Source organism: Lactuca virosa, chromosome 2 (genome assembly GCF_052849685.1).
Source record: "Lactuca virosa cultivar CGN04683 chromosome 2, Lactuca_virosa_CGN04683_v6, whole genome shotgun sequence".
NCBI lineage: Eukaryota > Viridiplantae > Streptophyta > Magnoliopsida > Asterales > Asteraceae > Lactuca > Lactuca virosa.
This window is the reverse complement of record NC_136427.1, coordinates 257749908-257771334: the sequence shown is the minus strand read 5'-3', so window position 1 is coordinate 257771334 and position 21427 is coordinate 257749908. Positions and strand designations below refer to the sequence as shown.

The 21427-nt window shown below is 35.1% G+C and overlaps 2 protein-coding genes across 3 annotated transcripts; one reads left to right on the top strand and one right to left on the bottom strand.

Annotated features, from left to right (window-relative positions):
• Positions 1-12595: 12595 nt before the first annotated feature.
• LOC145160858 (Galactose oxidase/kelch repeat superfamily protein) lies at positions 12596-15858 on the top strand. Of its 2 annotated transcripts, none has more exons than XM_079080220.1 (10): positions 12596-12818; positions 13428-13533; positions 13651-13728; positions 13794-13953; positions 14055-14256; positions 14351-14495; positions 14626-14740; positions 14818-14906; positions 14992-15429; positions 15495-15858. In XM_079080220.1, exons 2-10 carry the CDS (start codon positions 13438-13440, stop codon positions 15675-15677), a joined length of 1506 nt encoding a protein of 501 aa, XP_078936346.1. In that variant the 5' UTR covers positions 12596-12818; positions 13428-13437; the 3' UTR covers positions 15678-15858. The 2 variants fall into 2 exon arrangements, with proteins under 2 accessions (XP_078936346.1, XP_078936345.1); XM_079080219.1 differs by having other exon boundaries at positions 12597-12866.
• An 84-nt stretch (positions 15859-15942) lies between these two features.
• Positions 15943-18215, bottom strand: LOC145160857 (putative CoA ligase CCL5). The gene is made up of 4 exons (XM_079080218.1): positions 16775-18215; positions 16631-16698; positions 16455-16557; positions 15943-16187 (listed from the first exon to the last, which is right to left on the bottom strand). Exons 1-4 carry the CDS (start codon positions 18173-18175, stop codon positions 16062-16064), a joined length of 1698 nt encoding a protein of 565 aa, XP_078936344.1. The 5' UTR covers positions 18176-18215; the 3' UTR covers positions 15943-16061.
• Between the last annotated feature and the right edge of the window lie 3212 nt (positions 18216-21427).

The window sequence follows — 21427 nt, the reverse complement described above, 5'->3', positions numbered from 1 at the left end:
AAATAAACACATCAGTGAGAGCACCAGCGTCAGCTATCCCAACAAAGCCACCTCCAACTATAATTGGAGATGGTGAAGTCGAATGCCTTGATTTGATGTTTGAATAATAGGGTGCTACATTTGAAAGGTAACATGAATTAGATCAAACAGATAAGAATTTTCCATATAATTATTACAAACCCAAAAAATAAAATCATTCATTAACCTGAACACGAGGGATTAATCTTATCAAGGTTTTTATAGCAGCACGCCTTATGTCAACAGAAGCATCCACTTTAAATAAACATATGAGGGCAGGAAGAAGTAGATGCATATGTTCATCCAATGTTCCTGTAGACCAAAATTATATAACAATTAACAAATTAGTGAGACTAATTATTATAATTTCCACAATCATATCACACTCACCACCAAAAACTTCCAAGGTGCGAAGAATATCACGGACATAAGTGTAATAATCATTACACCTTTCAGCATCACTCAGAACTTGAATACAACATGGAAGAATTATAGTGTGAAAGGAGAGTTCCAAGCTTCCAAGTTATGAACTCCTTTAGAGTATCTTCACACGTACGAATAGTGTGAAAGAAGTATGGTAAAACCTTTGGCAAGTAAGGCACACAGCCAAGACCCATACCTTTAGAACCACCCGCCTTGTAGACCATGCCAGCTCACCATTCAACAATTTTAAAAGTAAGCCCAGCAACTGTGGGTACTCATTATATGGAGCCATCACATAACTACAAACAAAAGCCAACCAATTTTTGTAAAAAAGGGTAAAGTATATTGCAGTGTCACTTGTAATATTGCTAAAGATGAATACATACCTTGTGCTTTGTACAACCTGACCAAGAGTTACAACAGCAACCTCACGTTTAGTAGCAGCAGCTCCATCCAGTAAGCTTCAACAATTCTTGGCATAAGTCCAGGGATATATTCTCTCATAACAAGACCACCCTACACATATACAAATGAGACTCAGCAAATCAAACATTTTACACTTCATAAAAAAAACACAAAAAAAATGTAACAATCTCCGTTAATTAAAAAGAATATGTACCACTCTAGCAAGATCTCCCATAGTTACAAGAACACCACTGATGATACCATTGTTTGCATTCACTCTTGCTGTTCATTCACATAGTTTAGCCAAAAGCGCCTGAAATATGTCATGTCAGTTGATAGAATAAAGAATAAATATGAAAGCTTTGTAAATAGTAAGACCTTGTGTATTGGAGCAATATATGGAAGTATAAGTCATTCACAGCTGCGAATCAAGCAACCTAACAGCTTTGCAATAATTATATTTCTTGCCCAAGTTTTTGGGATCGTACCTTTAAGTCTGAACGAGTGGCTGTTGGTATTGGCGGTTGCTTTGCCTGTTATTTTGATCGATGAGGTCCTTAAGTTTGTGGGTAGGTGGACAATTGGGGCACAAACGAGGGTAAAATCGTCTAAGCACAAGGCAGAGTGAGTGATACCACAAGGTTTAGTCGGTGAAAACAAAACTTGCTGATATTTCTTATAATGCTCGCAATCTTTAATGACCCGGTATTGTGGCATTGATTTATTATACTAGTTTTGACTTCTGATAGAATTAGAAAGCTATTTTTCTTTTGTGTTTTAAGTATTAGTTTTTGAAACAAAACTGGAACATATTAATACCATGTTCTATCATGCCTTCTTTGTTGCAATCTTTGTTTGTTACTTCCATTTTTTTCCTTTTGCATTGGTTGCAACTTTTAGTGATAGACAAACTTTCAGTTAGAAAATGTAACACCTTATGAAACATAGAGTTTATGAATTTATATAAAAGTAAAGATCAAGACATTTAAATGAAACCACCATATAAATTGGTATTAATATGGCATTGAAATGTTTGATATCTTTTCTTATAACATTCTACATGTAAATTATTTCTATGTTGAACATTGTACTTTGATATATACTGACTGGCTAGCCTGTTGAAGATGGCATATTACAAATTAACTTGTAATATATTATATGTGTTAGATTATTTTTCATTTTATGAAATATTTACGAACGTTAAAAGAAAATTACTGTTTTTTTCTTTGTTATAGCATCTTGTTTCAGGTTTTTATCACAAGTTCATGCTTTAAATTCATGTTATTTGTGAGGCATCGTGCATTTCAAACCTGTTTACAGTAAAACGTCATTTCAACAAATCAAACATGTCTTCAAAAATCAACCTTTCATGTTAAACATCACACAAACAAAGGATGGAAATTGCCTCACATATTCGGATCTGAAGATTTGGTGTACAAAATAGATTTGGGTTGCCATTTGGAAAGTATTTCATGCATGTTTAAAGCTCATGGTTTGGATATACCTCCAGCTGGGAATACATTGAATCTTTGGTGTCCCCCAATCGATACAGTTAAGTGATTGAAGCATCTTTGATTACCTGAAAAAAAAATCACGATGATTGAAGCTTTATTTTTTTCCAAACTTTTGAGAACTTATTATTTCAATGTAATCAAGAAATCGGATTTTAGCATACCAAAAAAGCAGCACTTTTCCCTGTTCCAATTTTAGCTTTGACCAAAGCATCTTTCCCTATTAGGAAGAAATTAGATTGAGACGTAACAAGTTAATGAGCAAAACATCACACAAACAGAAATCATAGGCAAGCAGATACTGCACCATCTTGGACTTTCGTCATTTGCACATAGCCTGCTAAAGTAAGAGCTTTTATTGTCAATGGAGATACATTGCACTCATCAAACCTGAAAAAAGAACAACCCCAAAGCTATTGTCAACATAAAGCCTAAGAACCTTATAACCATTATTATTTACCAAAATTAAGTAGTAAGTTGACAAATTAAACAACATTCAAGCATATATTTTCCAGTGAGAATGTAAATTTATGATTTAATATTCAAATAAACTGAATTCACGAACTACTGCATCTAAATCAATTAAGTACGTGAGAAGAAGGTCTGAAGGACTCATAAATTTTGGCCAAACTTTAAAAACCGGAGTCTCACGTGCCGTGTTTTCATAAGATCTAAAAGTCTCTGAGAACAAAATTTAGCTGTTGGTACTGATTTTAGAAAATATCTTCAGAATTGAAGACAAAATTTAGTAAATAACCTACCTGAGCAACTTTGTTAGAGTATATGGTAGCATCTTCTAAGTCGTTTGCTTTGATTTTTCTTCGATCAACTTTTTCTCCAAACCCTATTAGCTGTTGGTACCGATTTTAGGGTTTCACATGGAACAGGAAAGAGGTGGTGATGGAGAAGATGGTAGGGCGACGATGGATGGTAGGAATGGTGGTGATGGTCGATTGTGTTGAGGTTGCAGGTGGTGAGATGTAGGTGCGATGGCCATGGTGGTGGTGCATGATAGTGGTGGTCTGCAACATGGAGGGGAACTGTAGAGAGAGAGAGAGAGAGAGAGAGAGATGGTGGTGAGTCTGATCGAGATAGAGTAATGTAGAGGGGAATTGGAGTCGTCGGCGAGGTGAGGTGAGCATTCCTGTGGAAGGAGGATACGCAACAGTTGCAATTTTTAATTTTTTGGATTTCATTTCCGGCTATCAAAAAACGGAAAATGCGCGCTCATAGAGTAAATTATAAAATGACATGGTAACACGAAACGCTTTTTAGGATAGGTGCCCTCCGTGTTTTTAATTTTTTTTGTTGGACAATAATTTTAGGGCACACACAAATGCGTGTCCTCTATCCTTCAAATTTTGCAGAACTGACATTATTTTTTAGGGCACGCATAAATGTGTGTCCTCTATCAGTGCATGTCATTGTTTGCATGTCATTAAAGGGCTGTTTTCTAGTAGTGTTCGTTTTAGCTCATGTATTCTATATGAAAGTTGTAGTAGTAGTGATTACGAACTGGTGAATATAAAAATGCCAAAATATGACATCATATGAAGAAGATACGGTTTTTCGAACTTGCACGTTCGCAGAGTGCATCAATATTTTCTGTAATATATGAAATGAAAATATATTGCTTGTTAACCAAAGTAATATAAACGAAAGTTGATGTTCTCGTAAATATGAATCTGTGGATGTAAAGAACGTCAAGAATGGAGCTCGTATGAAGAAGTTATGAATTTCGCAAGAGATTTCACAGTATACTCTTTATAAAATATAAAGTGAAAATAGAATGTGAATTAGATGTTGATATCTAAAGGAAAGTTGTTGTATAAAAGTTAGGATTTATCGATGAATGTAAAAGTTATGATTTATCAAAGAATGCAAGAATTTACCTGCGAGGGGTGACGTGGCACTACAAGAACGCACCACGTGGCACCTGCAGACCCCAACTCTCACACCTACCAACGATGACATGGAACCACCAGAAGTGTGACACGTGGCACCCAAAAGTGCGATGCTCTCTCCTGAACCCCTATAAATAGGACGCTAGCCCTCTTTATTTCTTGCATCATTCTCTCTCGGGAATCTATCTCCCACCCTCGAACATTTCGGTCCCTCGTGATTCGACTTCTCTTTTTGTATTTTCAGTGGTATCAGTAACGAAACGTTGGAGGTTTCAGAAATATAAAAATTAAGCATTGAAGTTATGCTCATGGATATTCGAAGAACGTCAATTAGGTAAGTTACACTTTCACTTAAGTATAATTGATATGAAAAATACCAGTTGTCGTTATTATGAACCTGCGTATTAGATTAATCATTAATCTCAATTATTATATTGATTGATCTACTTACGGGTGTAGTGTCTAGGATAGACATGTTGGCTTAGCTATTGGATATCAGAAAAGTTATATGTCGAAATGATACTGCCTCCAGACTGTCTTAACTGGCTAATCCTTATATAATAGTCATTCAATGTTATTGGGATTAGTGAAGGATCTAGCTTTTGTTATCAGATTTCCGTAGATATTGATTAGTTATAGTATTATCGGTTGATACGTGTTTGGCGTGCTTATTCGCCAGTTGGATAGTTGATAATCGACTGAGTAATTGTTCATGTGAGTTTTCTCACTATATTGCTTATGATATATTTGCTATGACGTGATTGTATACTTTCGGTTGAAATAGGTATGTCGGTTGAAATAGATTCGTTGCATTGAAACATACCCTTTCAGATGAAATAGACATGTTGGGTTGAAACATACACATTACTGTTATGTATGGTTTATGTGTTGTATGTGGTATTTTGGGGAAATCACTAAGCTTCATGCTTACCCAGTTGATTACAAACGACTTTAGGTACTTCTTCAGATTAGGAGAAGAGAAATGCTTAACAGTACACGCGCATCAACATTATGTTTTAGTTTTCCGCATGTTCTATTTATAATCTGATTGGAATAGTTAGTACTATGTTTTGACAATGATTGAATAAAATGGATCTTTATACTACATTTGGAAATTATACTTTACAACGCTGGGAAAACAAGTTTTTATACTACTATTGGGAACGAGTATTATCAATATACTCTACTTTAAAAATGAAAATTTTATGTTGAAAAGTCGGGACGTTACATTAAACCAACATCAACCAAAAATAAGCTTAGTCTAACATGGTTAAGATTAAGGAAAACAAAAGTAGTTTAGAAATACCCAACATAATCCAAGTAAAATAAGATGAAAATCCAAATCTTAAAGAGTTCTTCATGTGTTCTTCAAGGCTCCAAAATCTCCAGAGAAATTTCTCCAAAATCTAATCCAAAGTTATGTAAAAGAACCCCATCAACCTTCCTCATATAGTTTCCAAATGTAAAAAGACAAGTCTATCCATGTTGACCTATACTGACCGCCTAAGTTGTAGTGTAAAATCTGCACGGACCACGCAAAAGTAGTGTGGTAGCTTTGACTTGCATTGAGAGGTCCTTTTCACCAATATCTTTGTCTCTTGCTTCCAGCTTTTTAGCATCTTTAAGGTCCAAATTTTTTGCCCAAAAAAACTTCTAGATTAATCCAAATTCCTTCTTCTTCGACTCTAAAGTTCATGTTCTTTAAATCTTCATTAAACCATTAGCTCAAGTTGCTTCCAAAATCCAACATCTTCATTAATAATAATTAAGCCCAATTTCTACAATCTCCAAGTCTTGCATATCTCACGATCGCTCTGCTCTATATAGTCTTCAATAAAAAATGAAATTAAACACAAAGACTAGAAAGTTTATGATATAGATAAATAAATAAGGAAAAAAGAAAATATGCATGATGATTAACTAATATTAAAATGAAATATGCTGAAACAAACTATAAAAATAAGTAAATAAAATGCACATATCAAAGAGTTTCAGTGGTATGTCATTTGATTCTTAGTTTCGATATTCTATCTTTATATATGTTCATTACTGAACATGACCAAATTCTGGGTTTTTGAAGACAATGTTCATCTATGAATGTTCGTCAATATTCATCTATGAACAATAATTTGTTATGAATGTTCGTCAAAGTTCATTTATGATCATATGACCAATTTTTGTGTATAAATATTCATAACTGAATATATATATATATATATATATATATATATATATATATATATATATATATATATATTGTTTAGAAATTAACGGTTGGTGTGTATTTTTTAAATCTCCTGCTATCTTTGAAAATGATTTGTATTAATTGGCTATTCGATACTAATTAATTAGTTGTAATGAGTCTTGAATTTCATGGGATTTAATATGTTTTTGTTATTTCCTTTTTAAAACAAATGGTATTTTACATTTTACTATCATATCCGGTGGCGAATCTAGAACCAAAAACCACATGGTTCCTTATGTAAATAAAATTGAAATAGATAGGTCTTTTAGCAAAAATAGGTATATCTTTTAGCAAAAATGAGATAGGTCCTTCATATTTTCTATATATATTTGTTGTAATTAAAAAAAAAGGTAGGTCCTAGGACCTACCTTCTACACACTTAGCTATGCCCCTGATCATACCTTTAATGAATCTAATTGATCAAATGGTGAATTAGGGTGGTTTTATGGTATATTGATTCTTTGTTGAACTCACCCCACGGCATATGGTCCAAGATCAACAAAAAACCAAATATCATCTATATAACCATAAAACCACGTGAAAATAACTATGCACATTTTTAAACATTGTGTATCCTCATAACTGAACACATTTATGTTCATAGATGAACATGCATCAGTTATGAACATTTGTCATTTTAATGTGATTTTATGGTTTTGTGGTTAATTTTTTGTTTCATGTGATCCTAGCACAACAACATATTATGTGTTGTTGTGTGGGAACACAATCGATAACTAGCTTGTGATATAATTTCTAAATCCTTAAATCAATGTTTTAAAAACCGGTTTGAACCGGCCGGCCGAACTGGTAGGATCGGAAACCGGGGGAGAGAACGGTTCAACTATCATCGGTTTTATGTCGATTTCTGAACCGGATTGAACCGACCGGTTTTTAGAAAAAACCCGATTGAACCGGTCAAAATAAACCGGTTGAACCGAATAAAAACACATGGGAAAAAACCATTTTCATAATAAATTTTGGTGATTTTTTTCTAAATCTATTTAGTTTTCTTTAAATAAAAACATATGGTAAATGTTATAAAGTTTTTTGATGTGTTTGTATTCATCTAAAACTATATTTTGTTTCAGTATTAAATTTTATTTTCTTTTTGATATATATGGATTAATATAAAACACTAAAACTTATGGTTAAGTGTTATTTTAATGTATTTGAATTGATCTACAACTTTTATTATATATATATATATATATATATATATATATATATATATATATATATATGCATGTGTAGGAAAATAGGAAAAAAAAATTGAAAATTATAGAACCGGTTGACCCGGCGGTCGAACCGGTTGAACCGGAACCGGTCACCATACCGGTTCAACTAAAAAACCGATTTTTAAAATATTGCCTTAAATAGACATAAATAGGTACCATTATGACACTTTAGCTATAAAATTTTTTGATTGAATTTGTTCATGGTTACATTAATACTCCTGAGGGGAAAATACGGCGCACAAATCATTATTGAGCCTTATTAGGTAAGATAGTGATCTATTATCTATCATAAATATTGTTAGCGAATTGTAAATTGCACTCTTTAAAAATTATCAATTTGTTTTATGTTAACCGAGCGTCGTTATTATTATGATCTTTTTATTAAAGATAAAAAAAAGTTTTTATACTAAAATACAGCTATAAAATATTGTATTTCAGTAAAGAACACTAAAAAAGGATCAAGGGACTTGTTTCTTTAACCATTTTATTGAGGTGTGTCCGCATAATTGATTCAACTAGTAACTTCATATATATAGAACTGGAAATTAAAGTTAGAAAATCTTTTGTAAATAGAAAATGATTCTTTCATTTAAAAAATTAATTCATTCATATAAAATACAACATTTTTATTAGGGGTGTGCGCGGTGCGGTTTGGTGCGGTTTTGAGCCAAAACCGCAAACCGCACCGCATATGCGGTTTAAGTTATTTAGAAACCGCACCGCGAACGTTCTGAACCGCATTATACGGTGCGGTTTTGTGCGGACGGTTTATGCGGTTTACATGCGGTTTTGCGGTTTGACTAATTATTTACTTTAAATTAAATGACAATACATTGTCGTCACTAACGCTTACTAAGTGGCCATTAAAATATTTGGTGGTCATAGAATTGTAGTCTTTAACTACTTATCAATATATATAAGTTAAGAAAACATAATGAAATAATGGTCGGTGAATGTTAGTTGAAAATGGATTTGTGACAAAAAAAAATATGGTCACTGCTTTTAAATTAATTAAATTTAAAGAAATATTGATTACATTTCAAAAACTTAAGATAATGCCACTAATTTAAGATGAATTGAATTAATAAATGTTAAAACTATCAAAATATTTTGGTTTATATATATATATATATATATATATATATATATATATATATATATATATAATCATTAACTGATTTTATCAATGCGGTGCGGTTTAAACCGCAATTTTGTAATCGCAAACCGCACCGCATAATGCGGTTTAATAGAAATACAAACCGCAAACCGCACCGCGATTGTTTTAAACCGCGTTATACGGTGCGGTTTGGTGCGGTGTGGGCGGTTTATGCGGTTTGTGTGGTTTATTGCACACCCCTAATTTTTATAATTATCATAGAAATGAATAAAACATGAATAAAAAATTTTAAGTTGAATCGTTTATTATTTTTTTTTTTTTTTTGACAAAACTGCAACATTGTTCTCTGTGGTATTCAAAAAACTTTGGATAGGGTCCAAAAAGTTTTCAACTTGCATGAAATGTCCAAAATCAAAACATTTATGTGATTTTGGTCCAAAAAAACTTGAAAGGACAATTATGCCTTTTTATTTTCTTTTTTATATTTTTTATAATTATTCTAATACTATTTTAATTAAAAAATAAAGAAAAAATGTAACGCCCCGTTCCTGGTACGTATTTAATTTATTAAATGTCTTTTATAAAGAGCTACTCGGCGAGTAGTAGCCCTAACTCGTCGAGTAGATGTCAGGTTGGACGCGGGTTTTAAGTGATCTACTCGACGAGTATGCCAGTCTGGATGAAACCTTAATCCTTAGGGTTTGTACCCTATTTAAACGTCCTTATAGCCCCCATCCCAGCCTCCAGCACCCTTACAGCGTTTCCCCCTAAAAACCCTAGCCTCCATTGGTGAGTTTGAGTGATTCCTTCGTGATTTTGACTGTTTTGGTTTATTCTTGGAAGTGTAGAAGAGAAGGAAAGAGAGAAGGTGCAAAGGAGAAGAAGGAGATCCAGAAGCTAGCTTCCATTTGCTACTTCATCTGGTAATAAAGCCTCTACCTTGTTCATTTTCCTAGTAGATCTTCATATATGCTTGTTTTGCCACTTTTGGGACATTTCAAGGTCCAAACTCGAGACTGGAGCTCCCTTAGGGTAGTGAGCTATAGATCTGGACATCATTGAGCCCCAGGAGCTCAAAGTAGCTACCTTTATGCAAAGCAAGGCCTTGTTCCAAACCCTAGGTTCCCATTTCTAGCTTATTTTGGTGTTTTAGCTTCATACCTCTATGCATGTACGTAAAGTTGGCAACTTTACGTGTTATATCGGCCCTAGAAGCTCAGATCTATGAATTGGATGCACTGGAATCGATTAGAATCAACTGTTTAGTGAGGACATGCATAGGACTCGACGAGTTGTTCTTGGACTCGGCGAGTCGGAACGCAAACTCCCGATTTCTCCGATTTTAGAGTTGTGAGTTGAATCAGCAAGTGGAAGAGGACTCAGTGAGTTAGAACAAGGATCTGGAAGTAGAGGGACTCGGCGAGTCTACGTCCCGACTCGGCGAGTCGAGTCGCGAGTTAGAGAAGTGTGAGTTCGGGAACTCGGCGAGTTCATAGTAGGACTCGGCGAGTAGAGTCAACCAGGAAAGTTGACTTTGACCAGGGGTAAAATAGTCATTTTACCCTGAAAACAGTTATCAGTATCTGATTTAGTGTTTATGGGATTGTAGCCGGGGAGTTCCGGAGCAGCAGTCAGCCAGTTTCAGATTTAGCATCTCAGCAGCCAGCGTTATGAGGTGAGTTTCCTTCTAGTAGGAACGGGTCTACGGCCACAATGCCGGCCCGTTTAGTTAGCAGTAGTTCCGGACTACGGTCCGATGCAGTAGTTCAGTATGCTTGGTGTCTTTGTGATACAGGCATGGTATGTGTTATGTGTTCCGGACTTCGGTCTGATGCAGTATGCAGTATATGTGTTTATGCTAGTAGTTATGATTATGTTATGCTATGTTCAGTCAGTTTCGGACTTCGGTCCGATGCAGAGGGCAAGGCCCTGGTTAGTTCCGGACTACGGTCCGATGCAATTTCCGGACTACAGTCTGATGCAGAGGGCAAGGCCCTGGTTAGTTCCGGACTACGGTCCGATGCAGAGGGCAAGGCCCTGGTTAGTTCCGGACTTCGGTCCGATGCAGTTTCCGGACTTCGGTTCGATGCAGTGGGCAAGGCCCAGTAGTTGTTTTATATGTTATTGTATGGTATGTGGTAGTTTGGGGGAGCTCACTAAGCTTTGTGCTTACAGTTTCAGTTTTTGGTTTCAGGTACTTCCGCTAGTAAGGGGAAGAGCTCGGGATGATGGCATGGCACACACCACAGCTTCAGTTTATCCTGGGAGTTTTATTCGGATATTTTAATATGTTTTGACATCAGTTGATTTGATAAATTTATTATATGACATTTTGAGACGCATGATCCATAGATTTATCTTTTAATATTTGATATTATGGTTTAGTAAAGTTTTCAAACGAAAATTTTTGGGTTGTATTTTTGGGATGTTACAAAAAATAAAAAAATTAACCCCCACCCCACCCACCGTTCTCTTTCTTTCTCTCTCTCTCTCACACACACACACACATCCTTCTTCACACTCGTCGTTCTCACCAAAATTTATCACCGGAGTTCATAAAACAAGTCTGCTGCCTTTCACCAAAACCTCTCGCCGGAGTTCATCATCCTCTCTCCAGAAATCTGAAGACTGTATGAAATATTGAACACTCTTGTTCCTCTTTTCTCATCGGCGACACTTGTTTTCTCCGACCAGCAAACCCTAGTGAACCTGATTTTTCTTCGGCCAACAAACTCTAACAAACCATATTTGTCAAGACCATTGCATATGATGTCAACATCAAGATTCGTGTATTTGATTTTCTGGACGGAGCACTTTAATTTTTTGGATCGAGTGTGCATGTTTAAGAGTTTGGTTTGGGGATTTATGATCATGGTGTTTGATTTCAGAGAATTTTGATTCAGATTCATCAGGTCCAAGTGTTTAATTTTGGTTCAGGTCCAAGGTTTGTTTTGAATACATACCTCGGGAACAAAGTAATATTTCTGATGTCCTTGTCTATGATTCCAATTTCATCCGATTTGATTTAAGGGCATGTATTTTTATGTCTCAAGAACAAAAATATTTTTTTTTCTGGTTTCCTTCTTCATGATTTCAGGATCATTATATTTGATTTCACGGATTGTATGTATAGTTTCCTTATTCATAAACGATATCTTCAAGATATTTCTGGTTTGATTATATTTTGAATGTATTTGGTTTGATTATATTTATTGTCAAAGTTTGAGTGCCCGAAAAAAAAAGGTGGGGATGGGTTGGAGGAGTAGTAAAATTCTTTGTTCTTTTTTGTATTTCAAGACCTAGAATTGCATCACAAATGAAGAACATGATGAACTTGATTCTGGTTTTTTTGTTAGTTTGATTTTGGTTTCACTTTGAATTGTTTCTCATCCTCACACATCTGGAAAGAATGTGAGTTTTGCAGGTTGAAGTGCAGAGAAGGGATGGATAGAGAGAGAGAGAGAGAGAGAGGTGGGGATGGATGGGTAGATTAATACTTTGTTAGAAAAGACATAATTGTCTTTTCAAGTTTTTTTGGATGAAAATCACGTTTTAATTTTGCACCTTCCATGCAAGTTAGAAACATTTTAGCTTCTATCCAAAAAAAAAAAATTAATACTAGAGGGCAGTTTTATTTTTTTTTAATTTTTTTTTTAAATAAACAAATTTGATTGTTACTAAAGTTAATATTTCGGGTAAGTGGCTTTTCCGAATTTCAATCTCTTTTTCCAGATCGAATTTTCAATCTTCTAACCGCTACTCCGTGCCAGTTTGCATCTAGTGAATCGACAGTTAGGCCATGCTTTGGATTTGTAAATGTCAGCTCTGGAAACTAGGCCTGTCCAAAGTATAAGTACAATTGTACAAACCGACGACTACATTCTCCCCCGTTAGGATTCCGATTATCTAGATCAAACTGCCACCGTGATCCGACGGCCGGCGAGTTCTCCGTGGGATTCGGTACTTTACTGTTCGTTCTCCTCTACTCATAAGCAAATCGATTTAGAGGTAATCTCGAATATGGCTTAAACCCCAATGTTCGGGTTCTTATTTGTATATAATTTATGTGATCTACTATTGTTATCAAGTGTAGTGGTGAATGGTATTAATTTCGGTTTAATTACAAATAATTGTGTCTGATCGAGGGAGAGTGGTGGCTGAGACGGGAACCATAATTTGAACTTGATTATGGCTTGAGATCGGTAAATTCAACAACTGTTGACTGCGGTTGTAAAATTAATATCTTCAGGGTTTAATATTAGTAGAGACTGAATCAAATTAGAGGAACCTGATGGCACTGTTTCAGAATGTATGAAATACTGTGTCATATGAGAACTGTTGGCTTCCTTTGTTTCTTAATCTTTTATATGTAATGGATCTGCAGTTGAAGTTGAAGACCTGATCTAGGGACTAGTTAATAGAATGCAAAAGTTAATTAGCAATAGAACTAAATCAACTGATGAACCAAAGCATGTTTCATTCTAATTGCAATATTTCATTTTATCGCACTTGTTAGAATGTTACAATTATCATCTTGCTCTTTAATCTGATAAATTTCATTGATTCTAGGAAAGCTAATATGGGAACAGAAAGTGTCAATTGGCATTCAGTTTTAGACTGTGACCAATGGGTTGCCCTCCCAGTAGCTGGGCAACGACCATCAGCCCGCTATAAGGTTCACTCATATCTTTGCTATACAATTATTCTTATTTCACTCTTCTTATCTTTTTCATATTCCTTGTTATACAATCACTTGTGTGTTATTCCAATGTCATTTTTTCTTTCATTGTAGCATGCTGCAGTTGTTGCTGATGAAAAGTTATACATTGTTGGTGGAAGTCGTAATGGGAGATACTTATCTGATGTTCAGGTATCTTTATTGTTGTCTGCTCATCTTTCCATTGTAGGTTTACTAATAAGTGGTTATGGTAGCAGGCATTTGATCTGAAAAACTTAAGTTGGTCCACAATTAAAGTAAGCACAAAATCAGAATCTGAAAATTTCCCTGCTGTATCTGGTCATAGTATGGTTAAGTGGGGAAACAAACTCCTCCTTCTTGGTGGTCACTCAAAAGATACCTCTGATAACGTGACAGGTTTGTTTTATTGATAAAGTTGTTCTGATTGCTGTTTGCTGACCTGGACAAGTATTTAGTTCTGATTGAAATGATCTTACTGGTTGTTCATTACCTTGCAGTGCGTTTCATTGATCTTGAATCACATGTATGTGGGACACTGGAAGCCACAGGAAAAGTTCCGGAAGCTCGTGGTGGACAATCTGTTTCATTGGTTGGTTCAAAACTCATAATGTTTGGTGGAGAAGACATAAAGAGAAGACTTATGAATGATGTTCATGTTCTTGATCTTGAGACATTGACATGGAATGTTGTTGAGACTATGTAAGTATGTTTCACTTATATTCATATTTATATACTACTAGCCTCATTGCATGCTTTTAAAAAGTTTATGCATTGATTTTTTCTGCTTTGATAGACAGACTCCTCCAGCTCCCAGATTTCCTCCAGCTCCCAGATTTGATCATACAGCTGCAGTGCATGCAAACCGTTACCTTCTAATATTTGGTGGCTGTTCTCATTCAATTTTCTTTAATGATCTACATGTGCTGGATTTGGAAACAGTAAGTGATTTTATATATATATATATATATATATATATATATATATATATATATATATATATATATATATATATATTAGTATCATCTTAATTTTAAGTTTATGATTAAAAAAAAAATCATTGTATTGCAGTTAGAATGGTCCCAACCACAAATTCAAGGTGATTTAGTGTCTCCTAGGGCAGGTCATGCTGGCGTCTCTATTGATGAAAATTGGTATATAGTTGGTGGTGGAGATAATAAAAGTGGTATGAATATATGTTAAATAAAATAAGGTTTGACTTGTTTATAATTTATAAAACCTCAATATAACCTTATGTTGCAGGTGCCTTGGAGACATTGGTGATGGATATGTCAAAACTTGTTATCTCAACATTGACAAATGTGAAGGGAAGAGATCCACTAGCCAGCGAGGTCGCCATTTTAATTTTTGTATAAAAATATTTTTCTTTGTTGTTTACAATCCTATTTATTTATTTATTTTTTTTAAATGAAACAGGGGCTGTCTGTATCATCAGTGTTAATAGATGGGGAACACTATTTGGTTGCTTTTGGGGGGTATAATGGGAAATATAGCAGTGAGGTATTTGTGATGAGACCAAAACCAAAGGATTCTAAGCATCCAAAGATCTTTCAGTCACCAGCAGCTGCAGCAGCAGCAGCTTCTGTAACTGCAGCATATGCCCTAGCCAAATCTGAAAGCTTAGAGTTCACAACCATGGATTCAAAACCTAAAGTGGATCTTTCAGTTGAAGTTAATATGATCAAAGGAGAGAAAAAAACATTGGAATCGTCAGTTACCGAGGTCAAAGCAGTAAATTCCAGTCTAATGGAAAAACTTGAGGAATGTAATGGTGCTCATGTTGACTTATCCATGGAATTGCATTCTGTTAAAGGCCAACTGGCTTCTGAAAGATCAAGATGTGCTGAACTAGAGGTATTTAATAATCAAGATACATTTAATTTGGAATTACAATGTACTTATTGTTATGGTGGTTTCAGGCACAGATCTTGGATCTACAGAAGATGTTATCATCAATGGAGTCCATTGAGCAAGAGGTTCAAACGCTTCGCTCTGAAAAATCAGCAATAGAGCAGGATATGGAAGTTTCTGCAACTGATGAAAAGCAAGGTTCAGGTGGAGGTGGAGGTGGAGGTGGAGTTTGGAGGTGGATAGCTGGATAAATTGGTGATATGATACGGATCAAACTTGCAATCTTATAGCATCTTAAAGGTTGAATATTTCATTCATTATAAGTCAAATATTCCAAATACTTTTTTTTCGTTTAATTGTTTCAACTTATAGGAACGAGCTTCTACATTTTGTGACATGTGATGGTAATTGATTGGGATGAATTTTGATTCATTTGAATTGATGCTATTCAATTAAAATATTAATGGTTTGTTTATGCAAAAAGGTGAAGAGAAAGAAGATATTGAAAAACACTACACTACACTTGTGACTTGCTAATAACAAGTTATTGATGTCTAATAGAATACATTGAAGGATGTATCCATGTTCCGGCTTTATGATAGATTGAATACATATGGAAGCAAAAGTTATGGTGATCAAAGCTTGGATTTGAGTTTCTGTTTGCTTTGTGCCACTAAATCCTTTCGCAATATCTTGCCTGCAGCAGACTTTGGTATTTCGTTTATGAAGGAAACTTTCCTCACCTTCTTGAATGGAGCCACCTGAAAGATAGATGCAAATAAATACAATCAAATAGCTCTTAGGTTGCATTTGCTACGCAGAGTCTTGATTGGACTGGACAATTTTCGATGATGAGAATGAAGAGGGGGTTCATGTCTTTTGCACAGATAAAAGATCAAGAGCAAGTCCCTCTTCCACCTTTCTTGGTAGGACAATCCCTTTCTTCAGTTCTAGTCTCCCAGTCCAATCAATACATGTCAAACATAGTACAGTCTGTTTTGTCATGTCATGAAGGTATCTAGACAAACCTGACTGGCAACAAATTTAATAACTTGGTCTTCACTGAGTTGACATCCAGCTGCTCTCACCACGTATGCCATGGGTATCTCTCCTGCCTCTTCATCTTCAAGTCTAAAATATTGCAGATTCTTTATAAACACACAAAAACTTAATCACACACATACACAACCACACAGAAACTCACGGTATGACTGCTGCATCCAGTATTTCAGGATGGCTCAATAGTACGGCTTCAAGTTCTGCTGGAGCTACCTGCATTTATGCTTCATGTCATTTCCTCATATATGCATTTCAAAACACGCACATATTCACACACTTGTCCACTTACCTGATAACCATTATGTTTAATGAGCTCCTTTATCCTATCAACAACATAAAGACACCCATCTTCATCAAAATAACAAAGATCTCCAGTCCTCAACCACCCATCCGAGTTAATAGTTGCAGCCGTGGCCTCTTCATTTCCCAAATAACCTTTCATCACAGTGGGTCCCTTCAGCCACAATTCACCTTCCTTATAAGGCGGCATAGCAACCCCCGTTTCAAAATCAACCACCTTAGCACAAAAACTCGGTAGCAAACCGCCCGAACCAGCCAGATGAGTCTTCGCCTCTTCATTACTAACAAATAAAGTCGCTGCCCCGCAGCTCTCGGTCAGCCCATACCCCGGCCTAAGAGCCACCCATGGAAACCTGGCCCTGAACCGATCCACCAACTCCTTACTCAACGGTGCAGCTCCAGACCCCACCCGTCTCAAAGATGATAAATCATACCCACCTCCATCATGTTTGACCAGACTTAGTATCACCGGAGGAACCGCCGGAATGTTGTTGACTTTATGAGTGTGTATAGCCTCTAACATACCTTGAAACTCGTATTTTTTCATTAAAACCGTTGTAGTACCCGAACAAAACAACCCCAAACCGAAAAACGCGAGACCATAGATATGAAACATCGGTATGAAACATAAGAAAACATCGTTGTTAGCCGACATGTTGTCGACTGACCATTTTAAGAGTGTCATGACTGAAATGAAATTTGCATGTGTTAAAACGACTCCTTTACTCACCCCGGTCGTCCCTGAGGAATACAGTATCGCCGCCGTATTCGACTGAGCTGACCGGGTTTCGGGCAACTCCATCGGCTCACAGCCGTCGATAAGTTCTTCTACAGACAACTCGTCCCCGCTAGAGGGACGAGAGGTCAGTAGGATAGGTACATTAGTTGACACCAACTTATGCTCCTCCCCGGGAGCCACAACGGCCAATGTCGCACCCGAGTCGAGCACTTGTTTGGTTATTTCTGACTTGGTGTTAAGTGGATTAGCCGTGGTGAGGACCCCACCGATTAAAAACACGGCTAGACATATGGTTGGGTAGAGGATTGAGTTTGGTGATAACAAAAAGACGACATCCCCCTTACGGATGCCGAGGCCGTGGTGCAACCCGGTTGCTAACGAGTAGATTGATCGTTTAAGTTGACCGTAGGTGGCTCGCTGGTTTGTAGCCAAGTCGATAAGAGCTACTCGTGATTCGGCTTGGTCTGATTTTGGGAACTGTGACAACACAAATGTAGCTGTATCGAGGTAAGGAGTGGTCGGGATCTTGTTATTGGTCCCAAGTTGCAACAACGAGTGGTAGATCCCTGTTTGGGGATCGAACCCACTCGTGTTTTTTTCTCCCGTGGGCCGAAATCGGCTAACAGGTGATACTTCCTCCAAGGTGTCCATGTGGCTGACGGATATGGGAGAATTTCAATGTAGTTGGATCAAACTATAAAGGTTTATAGTATGGAATGATAATGCAGTTGTGTCTTTATGTGCATCGTTATCACCGGACGTTAGGTACATCAATATCTGTCATGTTTGCCGGCCGGGTTATATTGATAAAAGATGACTAGATCTAGGGTAGATTCGATAGAATGTTAAAGTGATGAAAGGTATATACTTTGATAATTGTTTATATCTTCTTTGTCCTTGTCCTATTCTTAGATATTAATTGCCAACTATATGTCACTAACCTAAATATTTATAAGACTTACATAACAGTTTAATATAAACCTATAAATTTAAATAATCATTTTACAAGTAAGTCCTTTAAAATAAAAGTTATACAAAATATACTATCTGCTATATTGATTAGGGTCTAAAGATTCATTTTTTTTCTTTGTTTTTAACTGAAATTAAGGTGGAGAAAAAACATGTAAAATACTTATTAAATCAAATTTCATACATTTTTGGGGGGCTGGAGATGGGAATTTTGACTATTTTCTATCATCGAAAATACACTAGATTGCTTTTATACATGGTCTGTTGTGTTTTTATGAAGTCCATAGTTGAAAAGTGTTCTATAGTTTGATTTTGGTTCCCAATATAAGAGTTCTAAATTCTAATGGTTGGTTAGCTAGTTGTTCATGTAAAGTAGCCATACATGTTTTTTCCCTTTCTCTTTATCTTCTTTTTTTTTATACAAATTATACCGACTTTTTGCTTTAAAATCACAAACCTTAGCTACCGTAAACATTTTTAATAATATTTTTAAGGATTGTTTAAAAATATCTTAGAGACCGTCAACATTTATGAGGAGTGGATACAGAACTATGATCCCAATTTACAAGAAAAAAGGTGACGCCCAAAGCTACAGAAAAAATATGGGTATTAAGTTATTTAGTCGTACCATTAAAACTATATGACAAGTAATAGAGGCTAGGCTGTGATGTATCAATGCTGTTTCATAAAATCCAATTTGGTTCATGCATCGGAGATTGACGACTAAAGTGATTTCATCTTTTCTGGTTTTGCGTCTATTTAAACAAATAAGAATATATATATATATATATATATATATATATATATATATATATATATATATATATATATATATATATATATATATATATATATATATATTGGAGATGCCATACGATAACGTACTCCCGGTATGTTCTTAGTCTCATTGGCGATGCAATTTTGATAGCGGTACTTTAATAAAAGGAAATATGCCAACTATATGAAACATCTTTGTTCCTATCAAGTTGAGCATTTAATCACGGAGATTGAACTTAAATCGAGTGCTAACTTGTTTGAATCTTGTCGATAAAACAATTGTTGTCAACTTAAGTTTGCACAGCCACATTGAAATGTACCATGCATGAATAATGTTTGTACTACTTGTGAGACTTTGTTATCGATTTGGATATTGATACATGCTTGGTGAGAGCTTGATCGGGTTACGTCTAACTCTATTAACTATTGGATCTCTTGGAAGGATAACTTCTTCTTTGATGCATTTGTTATTACTTCTTTTTCGGCAATTTGCAAGTTTCACAACACTATCTTTAAAACAAGCAAGCCAAAAAAGCACACTATTTCTATCAGATTGTGGCAATGTGTCTCATTCGTCTTTTTGGATTTGCAATAGGAACAAGAATAAAATTAATTGGATTGGTTGACTCACAAGTCACAACTCACAACCCTAGATTAGCTTTAAACATTGTGTAATGTGCTTTTTTTTTTCTAGCTACTTGATAGTTTTTTAATATATTTTACAGTTTTAAAAAAATAATAAAATAAAATAAAATAAAACTCTGGCTCACCATGAGTATCAATATTTACCTCCCTGATACCTATTCCAATGGAATTACAAAAGTCTGTTGATAATGTTGTTGTATAAACATGATAAAAAAAAACTTGTCACATAGTGTCATATTAGTATTATGATATGATTTATGAAACCATAAATGTATACGCAATCATAAAAGTTACATCTAGAAGTGATAATGAAAACATAAAATAGTTAATTAGTTATCAAACAAAAAGCCGAAAGCTTGAAGTTTCGACAAATACCTGTTCGGGTTGTTCCATGGTTCAAATCACAAGGTTTTGTTTTATGGTTTGTATTACCATTTATAAACCCAAAGAAATCATGTCATTTGAAAATTTTACTGAAGTGTAAAACCAACATAACTTGTCCGCTTCCGGTTGATTTGACAACCAACTTCAACCTAATATGTTTCATTATCAATTAGTTATCTAATAATATTATATAATAATTTAATACGTATTTATATGAAATGGTAGGCTCTTGATAGTAACACCCAACAACTTTTGTTGATATTTACAAGATGCTAAAAAAATTTCAATTTCCGAAAGTTTGTTTTGCTTAAAAATGGAACATTTTTTTTTTGTTTTGTTTTAAGTTGGTAAAAGATATGTAACATTTCTCGTACAGATTATAATCCATGTCTATTATTTAACTACTACGAGATATGATGAATTTAATTTTGATCTAGAACTTTTCAAAAATTTGGGACACTATTAATTACCATTTAGTGGTATTTATTAAATTATTTGTGTAACATCAAAAGACTTATAGACTAAGGGTATCAAGAATTGATTATCAAAATGAATTTCCAGAATTTGAATCATTAATGGAACATAGTAGGTTTTGAGTGTTGATCAACATTAGACCATGATTCTAACATCAAACTTTGCATCTACGAGCTTAATTCACCTTTTGGTTGAGTTTTGGGTTTTCCAAACCCTAGATATTGAAAGGAATCCGATTTTCTTTGATCATTCTGTTAGTAGTAAGAAGGGTCAGATACAGTAGGCAAGGGCACCAACTCCACCATGTTACGTTTTTTGAAGAAAATTCCTGTAAATTGGACAATGACAATGAAACAAAGATTTCACCTTTGATTTGATTCAACTGTGTTGACAAGTATCCGATTATCTATAATTCCATAAAGCATAACCCATCAATTGAGATCACAAAGTATATATAAGGAAAGTTAAATTTTCCAGAAATGTTTAGAACCCACGCGTATTAAATGTCATCAACAGCTTTCATTTAAAGATAAAGCATGTATCACATTCACATAGCTTCGGATCTTTTAACCATATTATTGTTAAATAAAGATATATCAATAAGATTAAATCAGCAACAGTCGATATTAGTCATAACAATAAACAAACACAACA